Source organism: Schistocerca piceifrons, chromosome 2, assembly GCF_021461385.2.
Source record: "Schistocerca piceifrons isolate TAMUIC-IGC-003096 chromosome 2, iqSchPice1.1, whole genome shotgun sequence".
Classification (NCBI taxonomy): domain Eukaryota; kingdom Metazoa; phylum Arthropoda; class Insecta; order Orthoptera; family Acrididae; genus Schistocerca; species Schistocerca piceifrons.
This window is the reverse complement of record NC_060139.1, coordinates 990,947,459-990,960,100: the sequence shown is the minus strand read 5'-3', so window position 1 is coordinate 990,960,100 and position 12,642 is coordinate 990,947,459. Positions and strand designations below refer to the sequence as shown.

At 44.5% G+C, this 12,642-nt stretch overlaps 1 protein-coding gene across 2 annotated transcripts in view; it reads right to left on the bottom strand.

Annotated features, from left to right (window-relative positions):
* The window catches only part of LOC124776884, a 238,875-nt gene that overhangs the window by 94,991 nt on the left and 131,242 nt on the right, over positions 1 to 12,642 (bottom strand). For both annotated transcript variants that reach the window (XM_047252070.1, XM_047252071.1), the window contains exons 9-10: positions 954 to 1,103; positions 118 to 308 (exon numbers count right to left, since the gene is read on the bottom strand). In XM_047252070.1, coding sequence (XP_047108026.1) covers positions 118 to 308; positions 954 to 1,103 — 341 coding nt within the window. The remainder of the gene's footprint in view (positions 1 to 117; positions 309 to 953; positions 1,104 to 12,642) is intronic.

Genomic DNA, 12,642 nt, shown 5'->3' with positions numbered 1-12,642 from the left:
AAAACGAGCACTTAAAATTCCATAGCCGGTATCTGACGTAGTTGAAAATCATCTGTCAGAACTTGCAGTCAATAGTACGGTGATGGTGGTGAGATAGCTGAGGAAACAGAGACTCACCCTGGTTTGCGGCGCCACTTGTGGTCTAGTGCAGCTGCTACTCCGAGTCCAATAGTGCCCAGCAGGGACGCGAAGACGCCGGCCAGGGAGATCAGCTCTAGCACACCGGCGTGGTCGCCCCACTGCAGGTCGGTGTCTGTCACCAGCTGCGCGAAGTGTGTCAGGTGCCAGCACCGGCACACGTCAATCACCTAACGGAGCAGACGATGAGAAAGAACAGACTTCATATTGCTACGAGCCATCACATTTTCTAACTAATTTTTTGGCGGACATTAGGGACCTCTGTAATGTTTCTAAATTGAATCATACAAACTGGACAAACTTAATATGTCTAAGTAAACAATTTTTAATATAAAGAGTTGCAAGTTTTAAAAAAGTTTTTAATTGTTGTAAGAAAAAGTCCCCGATGTAAAAAGTACTTTGCAGTGTTTCAGGTCTCGGGAAGTAAAGATTTCCAAAGAGAGTATCACGATCCAGTCTCCAGACTGAGAAACAGGGAGCTTTCCACCTTTGAAATGTTAAAGATATTCATACTGTGGAAAATCTCTGTCCAAGAAGAGACAAAAAGACAAAAAAGTTGCTCTAAATGAGGAGGAAGCGTCATCTGAGAAAGGTCTTCAGCAAACTGTAGAGGGAGACTGGGATACATCTACAAGTAATCGAGGATGTAGGTTGCAAGTGCTACTCTGAGAGGAAGAGGTTGACACAGGAGAGGAATTCGTGGCGGGCCACATCAAACCAGCCACAAAATTCATGCCTAAAAAAAAAAAAGTTCCATCCACTCCTGTAATACAAAGAGGGGCAGTGATGCTGAGAGCACGATAAACTGCCCAGACCTGGCCACGACGGTACAGTGTACAGCTGCCGAAGTCCCAGGCGTTCGTCGTCGAGTTCCAGATGCCGCATCGCCGCCGCACGCCACGTACTCGAGGCTTCAGAAAGACATCTACGTATTTTGCGGGTAACGAAGAGTTCCAAGTCTCCACCTAGAAGAACAGAACAGCACTTCATTAAAAGGATATAGTGCAGTTTAGTAAGTGAACGCATCAGTCGATAAAGAAACCTGCGGTGGATGCTTAGGGATTTTAAGTCAACTTATTATGGATTAATCTGAAAGTTTTTTAACCACCTTTTTTTTGGTAGCTAGTGCATTTTAAGAAGGTCAGAGACTGCTAATTGTAAAAACAAGCGTATTCGATATTCAGTACAACGCATGTAGAGACTCGCAAAGTGCCGCCTTCGCGCCCGGAATGCTTGCTTAGACGTGCAAAGGGACGAAATACGACTTGCGCTGTGCTTGCAAGCTTCACTAATATATATACAAATGCCAAGGATAAAACGTTACTCATTTGTTTCCGGAATTTTGAGCATAAAAGTGTGAGTTAATCGATGTCAGTGTTTGCCAGTGCCCATTTGTTATTCGTATTTTTATTTTATATTTTAATCATATCATATTTGTTATATTTGCGTGTAGTAATTACGTAACAAAAATTCAATACTGAGAGGAGCGGTTATTCGATACTTCTATAAAAGACCAAAAAGCCCAGAAAGATTGAATTTTTAGTACTCTTTACTATAAAAATATTCATTTACGCGACAGTGGCGGTTCATTAAAAGAGAGACGTATGACTGACCTGCATGTTTGTACATATTTCAGTGTCCTCGTAACTGCTAATGCTAAACGACAAAAATATTTGGAAATGTATTAAAACGTAATTAATGAAAAAATATTTTATATTACAATAAAACAGATTGGCAATCACAGAAAACAGAAGAAAGTAGACTGAATTTCATTACAGTTAGAAAACTGGTAGATAAAAATATAAAAAGGATTAAGAAGACACATGAAAACAAAACTCTCCTCCAAATTGATGAAGAATTTGCTAAAAACAACACAAGGAGCTTTTACAGAACTTTCAAACAAAGGTTATCAAGATACAAAGCACCCACCCTCCAATTTCGAGATGTAAATGGGACCATCGCTCACAACAACACGGAAAACTGCAAAATACTAGCAGGCTACTTTGAGAAACTCTTGAATTGTGAACCCATCCTTGAAAAATTTGAATCCATTCCAAACAACCGTGAAAAGCCGGATTCAGAACCACCGACGACTGAAGAACTACAGAAGGTCATCTCAGAACTTAAAAACAACAAGGCGTCCGGAGAAAATCAAATAGTGGCCGAACTATGGAAAAAGGCTGACAAAAATGCAGTTACATCCCTAAAGTGCGTTTTCGATCAAATCTGGAAAGAAGAAGAGATCCCCGCAGAATGGAGAACAGCTCTCATCCACCCTATCCACAAGAAAGGTTTGAAGACAGACCCCAAAAATTACAGAGGAATATCACTGCTGGATATAACGTACAAGATTCTTTCTAAAGTCCTTTTGAACAGGGCAGAGCCGCAATTGGATCCGCAAATCGGGGAATACCAGGGAGGTTTTAGAAAGGGTAGATCATGTTCCGAACAAATACTAAACCTCAAAAACATCATGGCTTACCAAAAATCAAGGGCAAAGACATACGTAATCTCCTTCATTGATTTCAAAAAAGCATATGATTCGATTGATAGAGAATCTCTGTTATCAGTCCTGGAAGAAATGGGTTTGGATAAGAAAACAACTAATATTATAAAAGCGACCCTTACAAATACATTTTCGAAAGTTAAATTTATGGGCGAACTATCGGAACCCTTTGAAATAAAAACGGGAGTGCGACAAGGCGATGGGCTCTCACCGTTGCTGTTCAATTGTGCTCTTGAGAAAGTAGTCAGAGAATGGAACACAAATATTAAGAGTGGTATAAGACTGGGTTGCAAAAAGAAGAATCTTAAAGTAAATTGCATTGCTTTTGCAGATGATATGGCCCTGTTTGCTGAAACAATGGAAGAAGCACGGGAGCAAATCCTTGAACTAAAGAAACAAGCAGCTAGAATTGGTCTTCACATCTCCTCTGAAAAAACTAAGATATTGACAAACATCAAGCACTCATGTAAATACCTCAAAGTTCAAGAACAGAAGATTGAAATAGTAAAAGAATTCAAATATCTCGGAGAATGGATTACTTGGAATGCTGGGGAAAGCAAAGCAATGGAATCCAGAAAAAATAAACTTGAATTGGCCTTCCAACTAACAAAAAATACATACAACAAAAAATCCCTTTCATGGGGGTCCAAAATTACACATTACAAGACAGTGATTAAGCCAGAAGCACTGTATGCAGCAGAAACACTTAACATGAATTTCAAAGGCTAAATGGAGAAACTTGAGATAAAGGAAAGAAAAATTTTAAGAAAAATCATTGGGCCAAAATTTCAAGACAATAAGATTATATACATCAAAAATGAAACTCTCTACAAGAAAATTGAAAAACTTTCAGATTCTATGCGAAAAAGGAGAATAAATTTTTATGGTCATCTTCTCAGAATGAATTCCAACAGATTAACTAAACAAATCTTTGATTTCTTCCGTAACCGAAAAACGAAGCCCGACTGGTTTAAAGAAACTGAGAAAGACCTAGTGGAATTAAATATTTCAGAAAATTCACTTATTGATCGAACTGCTAAATTAATTACTAAAGATGAAAACATAAGGTTCCAAGACAAATCCACACAAAAGTCCAAATCCTTCATCTCGGAAGAAGAGAGGAGAAGAAGATCAGAAAGAATGAAGAAGTACTGGGCCCTAAGAAAAGAACAACACACAAAGAAATGATTGATCCAGCGTACCCCAAAGAGGGTGAAACGAAAGAAGAAGATGAAAACAGATTCAGCCTTTTTGTGAAAACCTCTGTATGGGTGTTAAAGCACAAGTGCAACGTAACCCATGTTCCTGCTATTAGCAGACGCGAAGACTAAGCTCATTAACGAATGCCCCGCCAGGTAGAGTATTTCCACGAACGAGCGTCTCTCCCACCAGTGGAGTGAAGTGAGAAACGCTTAAGTGTCGCGATACGGGAAAGCGACCCACCTTATTCTTCCGCTCTTTTATTTTTTGACATGCGAGACAACATTATCGTGGTTGACGAACGCATTGGTCTCGGGAATTAGGTATATATGCTCTTTAATCATTAATTAAAAACCGGCTATTTAATCTCGTGGCTGCTAAAACTTCGACGATTAAACAATGGGTCTTGGTAGTTTATTGGTATTAATAATTAAAAAGTTTTAGTGTCGTCACCAACTTATTAACAAAAAGAAAGGAGCAGACTGAACATCACAGAACGAGGAGATCTGAGGTTATTCCTTACAAAACTGAATCCTAATATTGATAATTATTTGCCAATTCAACAAGTACATCCGTCTCATTAAAATTATGAATATTTTTTTAAATTGTTTACTTCCATTTTAGAGTTGATTGTTGATGTTTTGTCGATTGCTGAATAGTACGTTATCAGTGTTTATTTTTAATCATATTAAGTACATAATCATAAATATTATTTTAATAAATAGGACACAAGAAAATGTGCTGTTTTTCTTTTTATTTTTACCACTCCAAATATAGGGTTGGGATTCGACCGTGACAGTTTTTAGGAGTTTTGGGAATATAGTAAAAATGTAGCAGTAGGAGGTTTACCGAAAACAGTAAAACTTTGAAAGTGGTCTACGAGAAAAAAAATTTGGGGACCTCTGCTCTAACCCATGAGTAGCGCTGATCGCTAGCTTTCTAGTAACCTTGACGACATCATTCCAGCAGGAGCTTTTATACAGGATATCCCACCGACTTTTCGATTTCGTATACTTTCGACAAGAAACAAAATATGAAAAATGCAATTCGCTACGGATGCACCTATAATAGGAGCTCACACAATAGGCAGGAATGCACAATCCTCACAAGTAAACAAACATCACTTTCAACACAAAGTTACGTTTTGTTAAACAGCTTTTTTTTTTTTTAGTGAAGTGGAAACTACAACTACAAGCTTCACTGCTCTAAACGCTATAGCGGCTATACCTTCTGAATGACTCAGACTTGAAATAATGGAAACGGTGCGACAGTTTCTACCGTAATGCAGTAATGCTGTAATGTGGGTTAAGTGCACTGTCTGAACCTGCTGCAGGCAACCCTTTCTGTGTGCATTGCACTAGGAACTGTGTGGCCGTTGGCATCGTTTAAAGCCTATGTATTTCAGAAGATAAGAGGTTTAGAACAGTGAAAACTAGTCTATTTGTCTAGTTTTCATTTCCGGAGAAAACCGTGCATGCCGGCCGCGGTGGTCTAGCGGTTCTGGCGCTGCAGTCCGGAACCGCGGGACTGCTGCGGTCGCAGGTTCGAATCCTGCCTCGGGCATGGGTGTGTGTGATGTCCTTAGGTTAGTTAGGTTTAAGTAGTTCTAAGTTCTAGGGGACTTATGACCTAAGATGTTGAGTCCCATACTGCTCAGAGCCATTTTGAACCAAAACCGTGCATGTGTCATAAAATAAATAAAACTTCCCTTTGCGTTGAAAGTAATGTTTGTTTACATTCATTGATTGTGTATTCCTGACGATTGTGTGAGCCTCTGACGTAGATGTATCCATGGCCAATAGTATTGTTCACATTTAATGGGCTCTGAAATAGAAGAGGTGGCAGAGTTATACGGGCCACCTCAAAAGCACTCAGCAAGGGACTCAATTTTGCAGTGACTCCCAGAAGCGTACCTGTTGCAGCCTTCATTAGTTCAGTTGAGCAAGTCGTCAACACGATACCTTCCAACGTGTCTGAAGAGATCCGCATGGCGACCTGCAGGGCACTCACCAGGACGAAGCTTCCCAAATTCAATATCTCGAGCGAGGAGAGGGTGGCACTCAGGCAGCTACGGGAGGATGACAGCGTTGTAGTTCTGCAGCTGATAAGGGTAACTCCACGGTCTTCTTAAACAAGTTGGAGTATGATGGGAAGGTGCAACAACTTCTGGAAGACACTGCTTACAAACCACTAGATGGTGACCCCACTGACAAGGTGGACAAGAAGACCCGGAAGTTGCTGAAGGAGACAGGTCTACCTAAACAGGTCATCAAGAAGCTTCATCCCAAAGCACCTGTACCACCCAGACTCTATGGACTCCCCAAGGTCCACAAGGAGGGGGTCCCTTTCCGAGCTATTGTCAGTAACATCGGCGCAGCAACATACCTCACTGCACAATACCTGAAGAAGATATTGGCACCATATGTGGGCAAACGTGCACACCACATTCGGAACTTGGAGGACTACCTATAACGGCTAAGGCAGCTTCACACCATGGACTCTGACATCATGGCCAGTTTCGATGTCGTGTCGCTTTTCACACGAGTGCCACTCACCGATTCACTCAATATCATTGGAGAGAAGTTCGATGGTGCCCTGCTCGACCTTTTCAAGAATATACTGACCTCAACATATTTTCTTTACAGGGGTCAAATTTATGAGCAAACAGAAGGAGTGGCAATGGACAGCCCTTTATCACCAGTGGTAGCCAACCTTTTCATGGAAAGGTACGAAGAGGAGGCACTTGCATCAGCCACTTACCAACCCAAGTGCCTTCTCAGATATGTCAATGACACTTTTGTCATTTGGCCCCATGGCAGGGAGAAGCTAGATGACTTTTTGAAACATCTAAATTCACGCCACCCAAGTATAAAATTTACTATGGAGCTAGAGAAGGATGGACAGCTCCCATTCTTGGATGTCCTGGTCAGGAGGAAGGCAGATGGCACTCTGGGGCACAGTGTGTATCGTAAGTCCACCCACACTGACTTATACCTTCAAGCTACGGGCACAGGAGAATGGAGTCTTGAAAACATTAGTTCACAGGGCTTGGGCTCTGTCAGATACGGAAAGTCTGGCCACAGAGATAGAACATCTACAGCTGGTGTTCAACAGGAATGGATACTCCTCCACAGACATCCATAGGGCACTTCCTGCTGCCAGCCAACCACAGAGTCCAGAAGAGGAGCCAGAGGAGGCGAAGAAGGTGGCATACCTGCCATAAGCTGGACCTGTTTCTGCAAAGATCAGCAGAACTCTTTCAAAATATGATATAAAGAGTATCTTCTGTCCATCCTCCAAAATTGGGAGAATGCTAGGGACTGTGAAGGACAACCTGGGGCTACGTAAACCACACATTTACAACATCCCGTGCCAGTGTGGAAAGTCATACATTGGCCAGACAACCAGGACGGCAGACATCAGGTGCAAAGAACACCAGAGGCACACCAGACTCGGACAGGCAACCAAATCTGCCAAAGCGGAGCACTGTCTGGAGCTCGGTCACTCAATGGACTACAACAACACCAAAATTGTGACACAGATGCCAAGATTTTGGGACAGTGTCATAAAGAAGGCCATCTGGGTCAAGGTCACAGACAACCTAATAAACCGAGACAGCGGTTACAACCTCAGCTCGGCGTGGAGCCCGGCTCTGAAGCTTATCAGGGCCCAAAGAAAGGAACCAAGAAACTCCTGAAGAAGTAGTAACACCGCAGGAGCAGCGCCAGGCAGACCGCAAACGCAACTCCCAACGCGGGACGGGCGCGGACGACCGTCGGAACACCAGGGAAGGGCCAAAACATCAGGAGCAGCACCAGGCGGGCGCGGACCGCGAACGGAATGCCCAACACAGGACGGGCCTCAGAGAGCTGCCACAGATGGCGACAAAGTCGGGCGAGGACGTCCGAGGGAGCACCGCGGAAGAGACAACACCTTACAAGCAGCACCATGCGGGCGCGGACGGCAAAGGGAGCACCCAGCGCCCTCTGGGCATAAATACTGGATAAGATCCTCCAATACGGCAGTCTCGGGTAGCACCTGAAGAAGGCAACGAGTTACGTGGCCGAAAAATTGTGCCAGAGCGACAGAAACACGCGGCAGTAGACCCGATAATTCCACATGTCAAGATCTCGCCAGGAAAGCCTGAAGAGTTACAGCAAAGTTTTTATTTCTTCCCCATGGATTTTAATTCCTGATCCAAATTTTTCTTTTGTTTCCTTTACTGCTTGCTCAATATACAGATTGAGTAACATCAGGGATAGGCTACATCCCCATCTCACTCCCTTCCCAACCACTGTTTCCCTTTCATGCCCCTCAGCTCTTACAACTGCCATCTGGTTTCTGTACAAATTGTAAATAGCCTTTCGTTCCCTTTATTTGACTCCTACCACCTTCAGAATTTAAAGAGAGTATTCCAGTCAACATTGTCAAAAGCCTTCTCTACGTCTACAAATGCTAGAAACGTAGGTTTGCCTTCCCTTAATCTATCTTCTAAGATATGTCGTAGGTCAGTATTGCCTCACGTGTTCCAACATTTCTACGGAATCCAAACTGATCTTCCCCGAGATCGGATTCTACCAGTTTTTCCATTCGTCTCTAAAGAATTCGAGTTCATATTTTGCAGCCGTGACTTATTAAATTGATAGTTCAGTAATTTTCACACCTGTTAACAGCTGCTTTCTTTGGGATTGGAATTATTATATTCTTCTTGAAGTCTGAGGGTATTTCGCCTGTCTCGTAAATCTTGCTTTTCAGATGGTAGAGTTTTGTCAGGACTAGCTCTCCCAAGGCTATCAGTACTTCTTCTAATGTTATCTACTCCTAGGGCCTTGTTTCGACTCAGATCTTTCAGTGCTCTGTCAAATTCTTCACGCTGTATCGTAGCTCCCATTTCATCTTCCTGTACGTCTTCTTCCATTTCCATAATATCTCCCTCAAGTACGTCGCCCTTGTATAGACCCTCTATATATTCCTTCCACATTTCTGCTTTCCCTTCTTTGCTTAGAACTTTGTGTCCATCTGAGCTCTTGGTATCCATACAAGTGGTTCTCTTTTCTCCAAAGGTCTTTTCAATTTTCCTATAGGCAGTATCTATCTTACCCCTAGTGATATATGCCTCTACATCTTTACATTTGTCCCCTAGTCATCCTTTCTTAGCCACTTTGCACTTCTTGTCGATCTCATTTTTGAGGCTTTTGTAATCCTTCTTGCCTATTTCATTTATTGTATTTTTATACACTCCTGGAAATAGAAAAAAGAACACATTGACACCGGTGTGTCAGACCCACCATACTTGCTCCGGACACTGCGAGAGGGCTGTACAAGCAATGATCACATGCACGGCACAGCGGACACACCAGGAACCGCGGTGTTGGCCGTCGAATGGCGCTAGCTGCGCAGCATTTGTGCACCGCCGCCGTCAGTGCCAGCCAGTTTGCCGTGGCGTACGGAGCTCCATCGCAGTCTTTAACACTGGTAGCATGCCGCGACAGCGTGGACGTGAACCGTATGTGCAGTTGACGGACTTTGAGCGAGGGCGTATAGTGGGCATGCGGGAGGCCGGGTGGACGTACCGCCGAATTGCTCAACACGTGGGGCGTGAGGTCTCCACAGTACATCGATGTTGTCGCCAGTGGTCGGCGGAAGGTGCACGTGCCCGTCGACCTGGGACCGGACCGCAGCGACGCACGGATGCACACCAAGACCGTAGGATCCTACGCAGTGCCGTAGGGGACCGCACCGCCACTTCCCAGCAAATTAGGGACACTGTTGCTCCTGGGGTATCGGCGAGGACCATTCGCAACCGTCTCCATGAAGCTGGGCTACGGTCCCGCACACCGTTAGGCCGTCTTCCGCTCACGCCCCAACATCGTGCAGCCCGCCTCCAGTGGTGTCGCGACAGGCGTGAATGGAGGGACGAATGGAGACGTGTCATCTTCAGCGATGAGAGTCGCTTCTGCCTTGGTGCCAATGATGGTCGTATGCGTGTTTGGCGCCGTGTAGGTGAGCGCCACAATCAGGACTGCATACGACCGAGGCACACAGGGCCAACACCCGGCATCATGGTGTGGGGAGCGATCTCCTACACTGGCCGTACACCACTGGTGATCGTCGAGGGGACACTGAATAGTGCACGGTACATCCAAACCGTCATCGAACCCATCGTTCTACCATTCGTAGAACGGCAAGGGAACTTGCTGTTCCAACAGGACAATGCACGTCCGCATGTATCCCGTGCCACCCAACGTGCTCTAGAAGGTGTAAGTCAACTACCCTGGCCAGCAAGATCTCCGGATCTGTCCCCCATTGAGCATGTTTGGGACTGGATGAAGCGTCGTCTCACACGGTCTGCACGTCCAGCACGAACGCTGGTCCAACTGAGGTGCCAGGTGGAAATGGCGTGGCAAGCCGTTCCACAGGACTACATCCAGCATCTCTACGATCGTCTCCATGGGAGAATAGCAGCCTGCATTGCTGCGAAAGATGGATATACACTGTACTAGTGCCGACATTGTGCATGCTCTGTTGCCTGTGTCTATGTGCCTGTGGTTCTGTCAGTGTGATCATGTGATGTATCTGACCCCAGGAATGTGTCAATAAAGTATCCCCTTCCTGGGACAATGAATTCACGGTGTTCTTATTTCAATTTCCAGGAGTGTATTTTCTCGTTTCATCGATTAAGTTCAATATCTCTTCTGTTACCTAAGGAATTCTACTTGCCCGCGTCTTTTTACCTACTTGATCCTCTGCTGCCTTTACTATTTGATCTCTCAAAGCTACCCATTCTTCTGGTACTGTATTTCTTTCCCCCGTTCTTGTCAATCGTTCCCTAATGCTCTCTCTCAAACTCTCTACAACCTCTGGTTCTTTTAGTTTATCCAGACCCCATTCCCACCTTTTCGCAGTTTCTTCAGTTTTTATCTACAGTTCATAAACAATAGTTTGTGGTCATGTGTGAAATGTCTTACAATTTAAAACCTGGTTCAGAAATCTCTGTCTTAGCATTATATAATTTGTCTGAAACCTTCCAGTGTTTCCAGGCCTCTTCCACGTATACAGCCTTCTTTCATGATTTTTAAACCAAGTGTTAGCTATGATTAAGTTATGCTCTGTGCAAAATTCTACCAGGTGGCTTCCTCTTTCATTCCTTACCGCCATTCCATATTCACCTACAACTTTTGCTTCTCTTCCTTTTCTTACTATCCAATTCCAGTCACCCATGACTATTAATTTTCGTCTCCCTTCACTATCTGAATAATTTCTTTTATCTGACTATACATTTCTGCAATCTCTTTGTCGTCTGCGGAGCTAGTCGGCATATAAACCTGTACTATTGTGGAAGGTGTGGGCTTTGTGTTTATCTTGGCTACAATAATGCGCTCACCACGCTGTTCGTAATAGTTTACCAGCGCTTGTATTTTTTATTCTTTTCTAAACCTATTCCTGTATTACCCCTATTTGATTTTGTATTTTTAGCCCCGTATTCACCTGACCAAAAGTCTTGTTCCTCCTGCCACAGAACTTCACTAATTCCCACTATATCTAACTTTACCCTACCCATTTCCCTTTTTAGATTTTCTAACCTACCTACTCGATTAAGGGATCTGACATTCCACACACCCATCCGTAGAACGCCAGTTTGCTTTCTCCTGATAACGACGTCCTCCTGAGTATTCCCCGCCCGGAGATCTGAATGGGGGGGGGGGGGACTATTTTACCCACGGAATATTTTACCCAAGAGGATGTCATCACCATTTAACCTTACAGTAAAGCTGCATGCCCTCGGGAAAAATTACGGCTTTCAGCCGTTCGCAGTACCAGCACAGCAAGGCCGTTTTGGTTAATGTTACAAGGATAGATAAGTCAATAACCCAGACTGTTGCCCCTGCAACTACTGGAAATATTGCTGCCCCTCTTCAGGAACCACACGTTCGTCTGACCTCTCAACAGGTACCCCTCCGTTGTGGTTGCACCTACGGTATGGCTATCTGTATCGCTGAGGCACGCAAGCCTCCCCACCAGCGGCAAGATCCATGGTTCATGGGGGGCGTGAAATCCCGACTTCATCACTACCTCGGAGATGCCGTGTCGCATCGCTCGTGCGCCGACTATAAAACCACGTTCAAACTCCCTTAAACTCTCGATAACTTACCGTTGTAGCAGCAGTAACCCATATCGTACGTGCGCTTGGCACATGATGTGTTGGGAGAAGAGCCAACACCGTGTAGCTAGAGGAGGCCGAAATGCACGCGTTTAAGCTCACGCAAACTGGCGTGAGGTCTGGAACAGGACAATGTAATTAATATAGCCGATAAGGTACGTTGTTGCTGGAATACTTAACTTTAATCCATAATTGGAGAACATCGCTCTTGATGATGCATAATTACAAAAATGGTTCAAATGGCTCTGAGCACTATGGGACTCAACAGCTGTGGTCATCAGTCCCCTAGAACTTAGAACTACTTAAACTTAACTAACCTAAGGACATCACACACATCCATGCCCGAGGCAGGATGCGAACCTGCGACCGTAGCAGTCGCGCGGTTCCGGACTGCGCGCCTAGAACCGCGAGACCACCGCGGCCGGCCATAATTACAATCTCAATATAAACTGGTAATGGCGCCTTGCTAGGTCGTAGCAAATGACGTAGCTGAAGGCTATGCTAACTATCGTCTCGGCAAATGAGAGCGTATTTGTCAGTGTAACATCGCTAGCAAAGTCTTCTGTACAACTGGGGCGAGTGCTAGGACGTCTCTCTAGACCTGCCGTGTGGCGGCGCTCGGTCTGCAATCACAGAC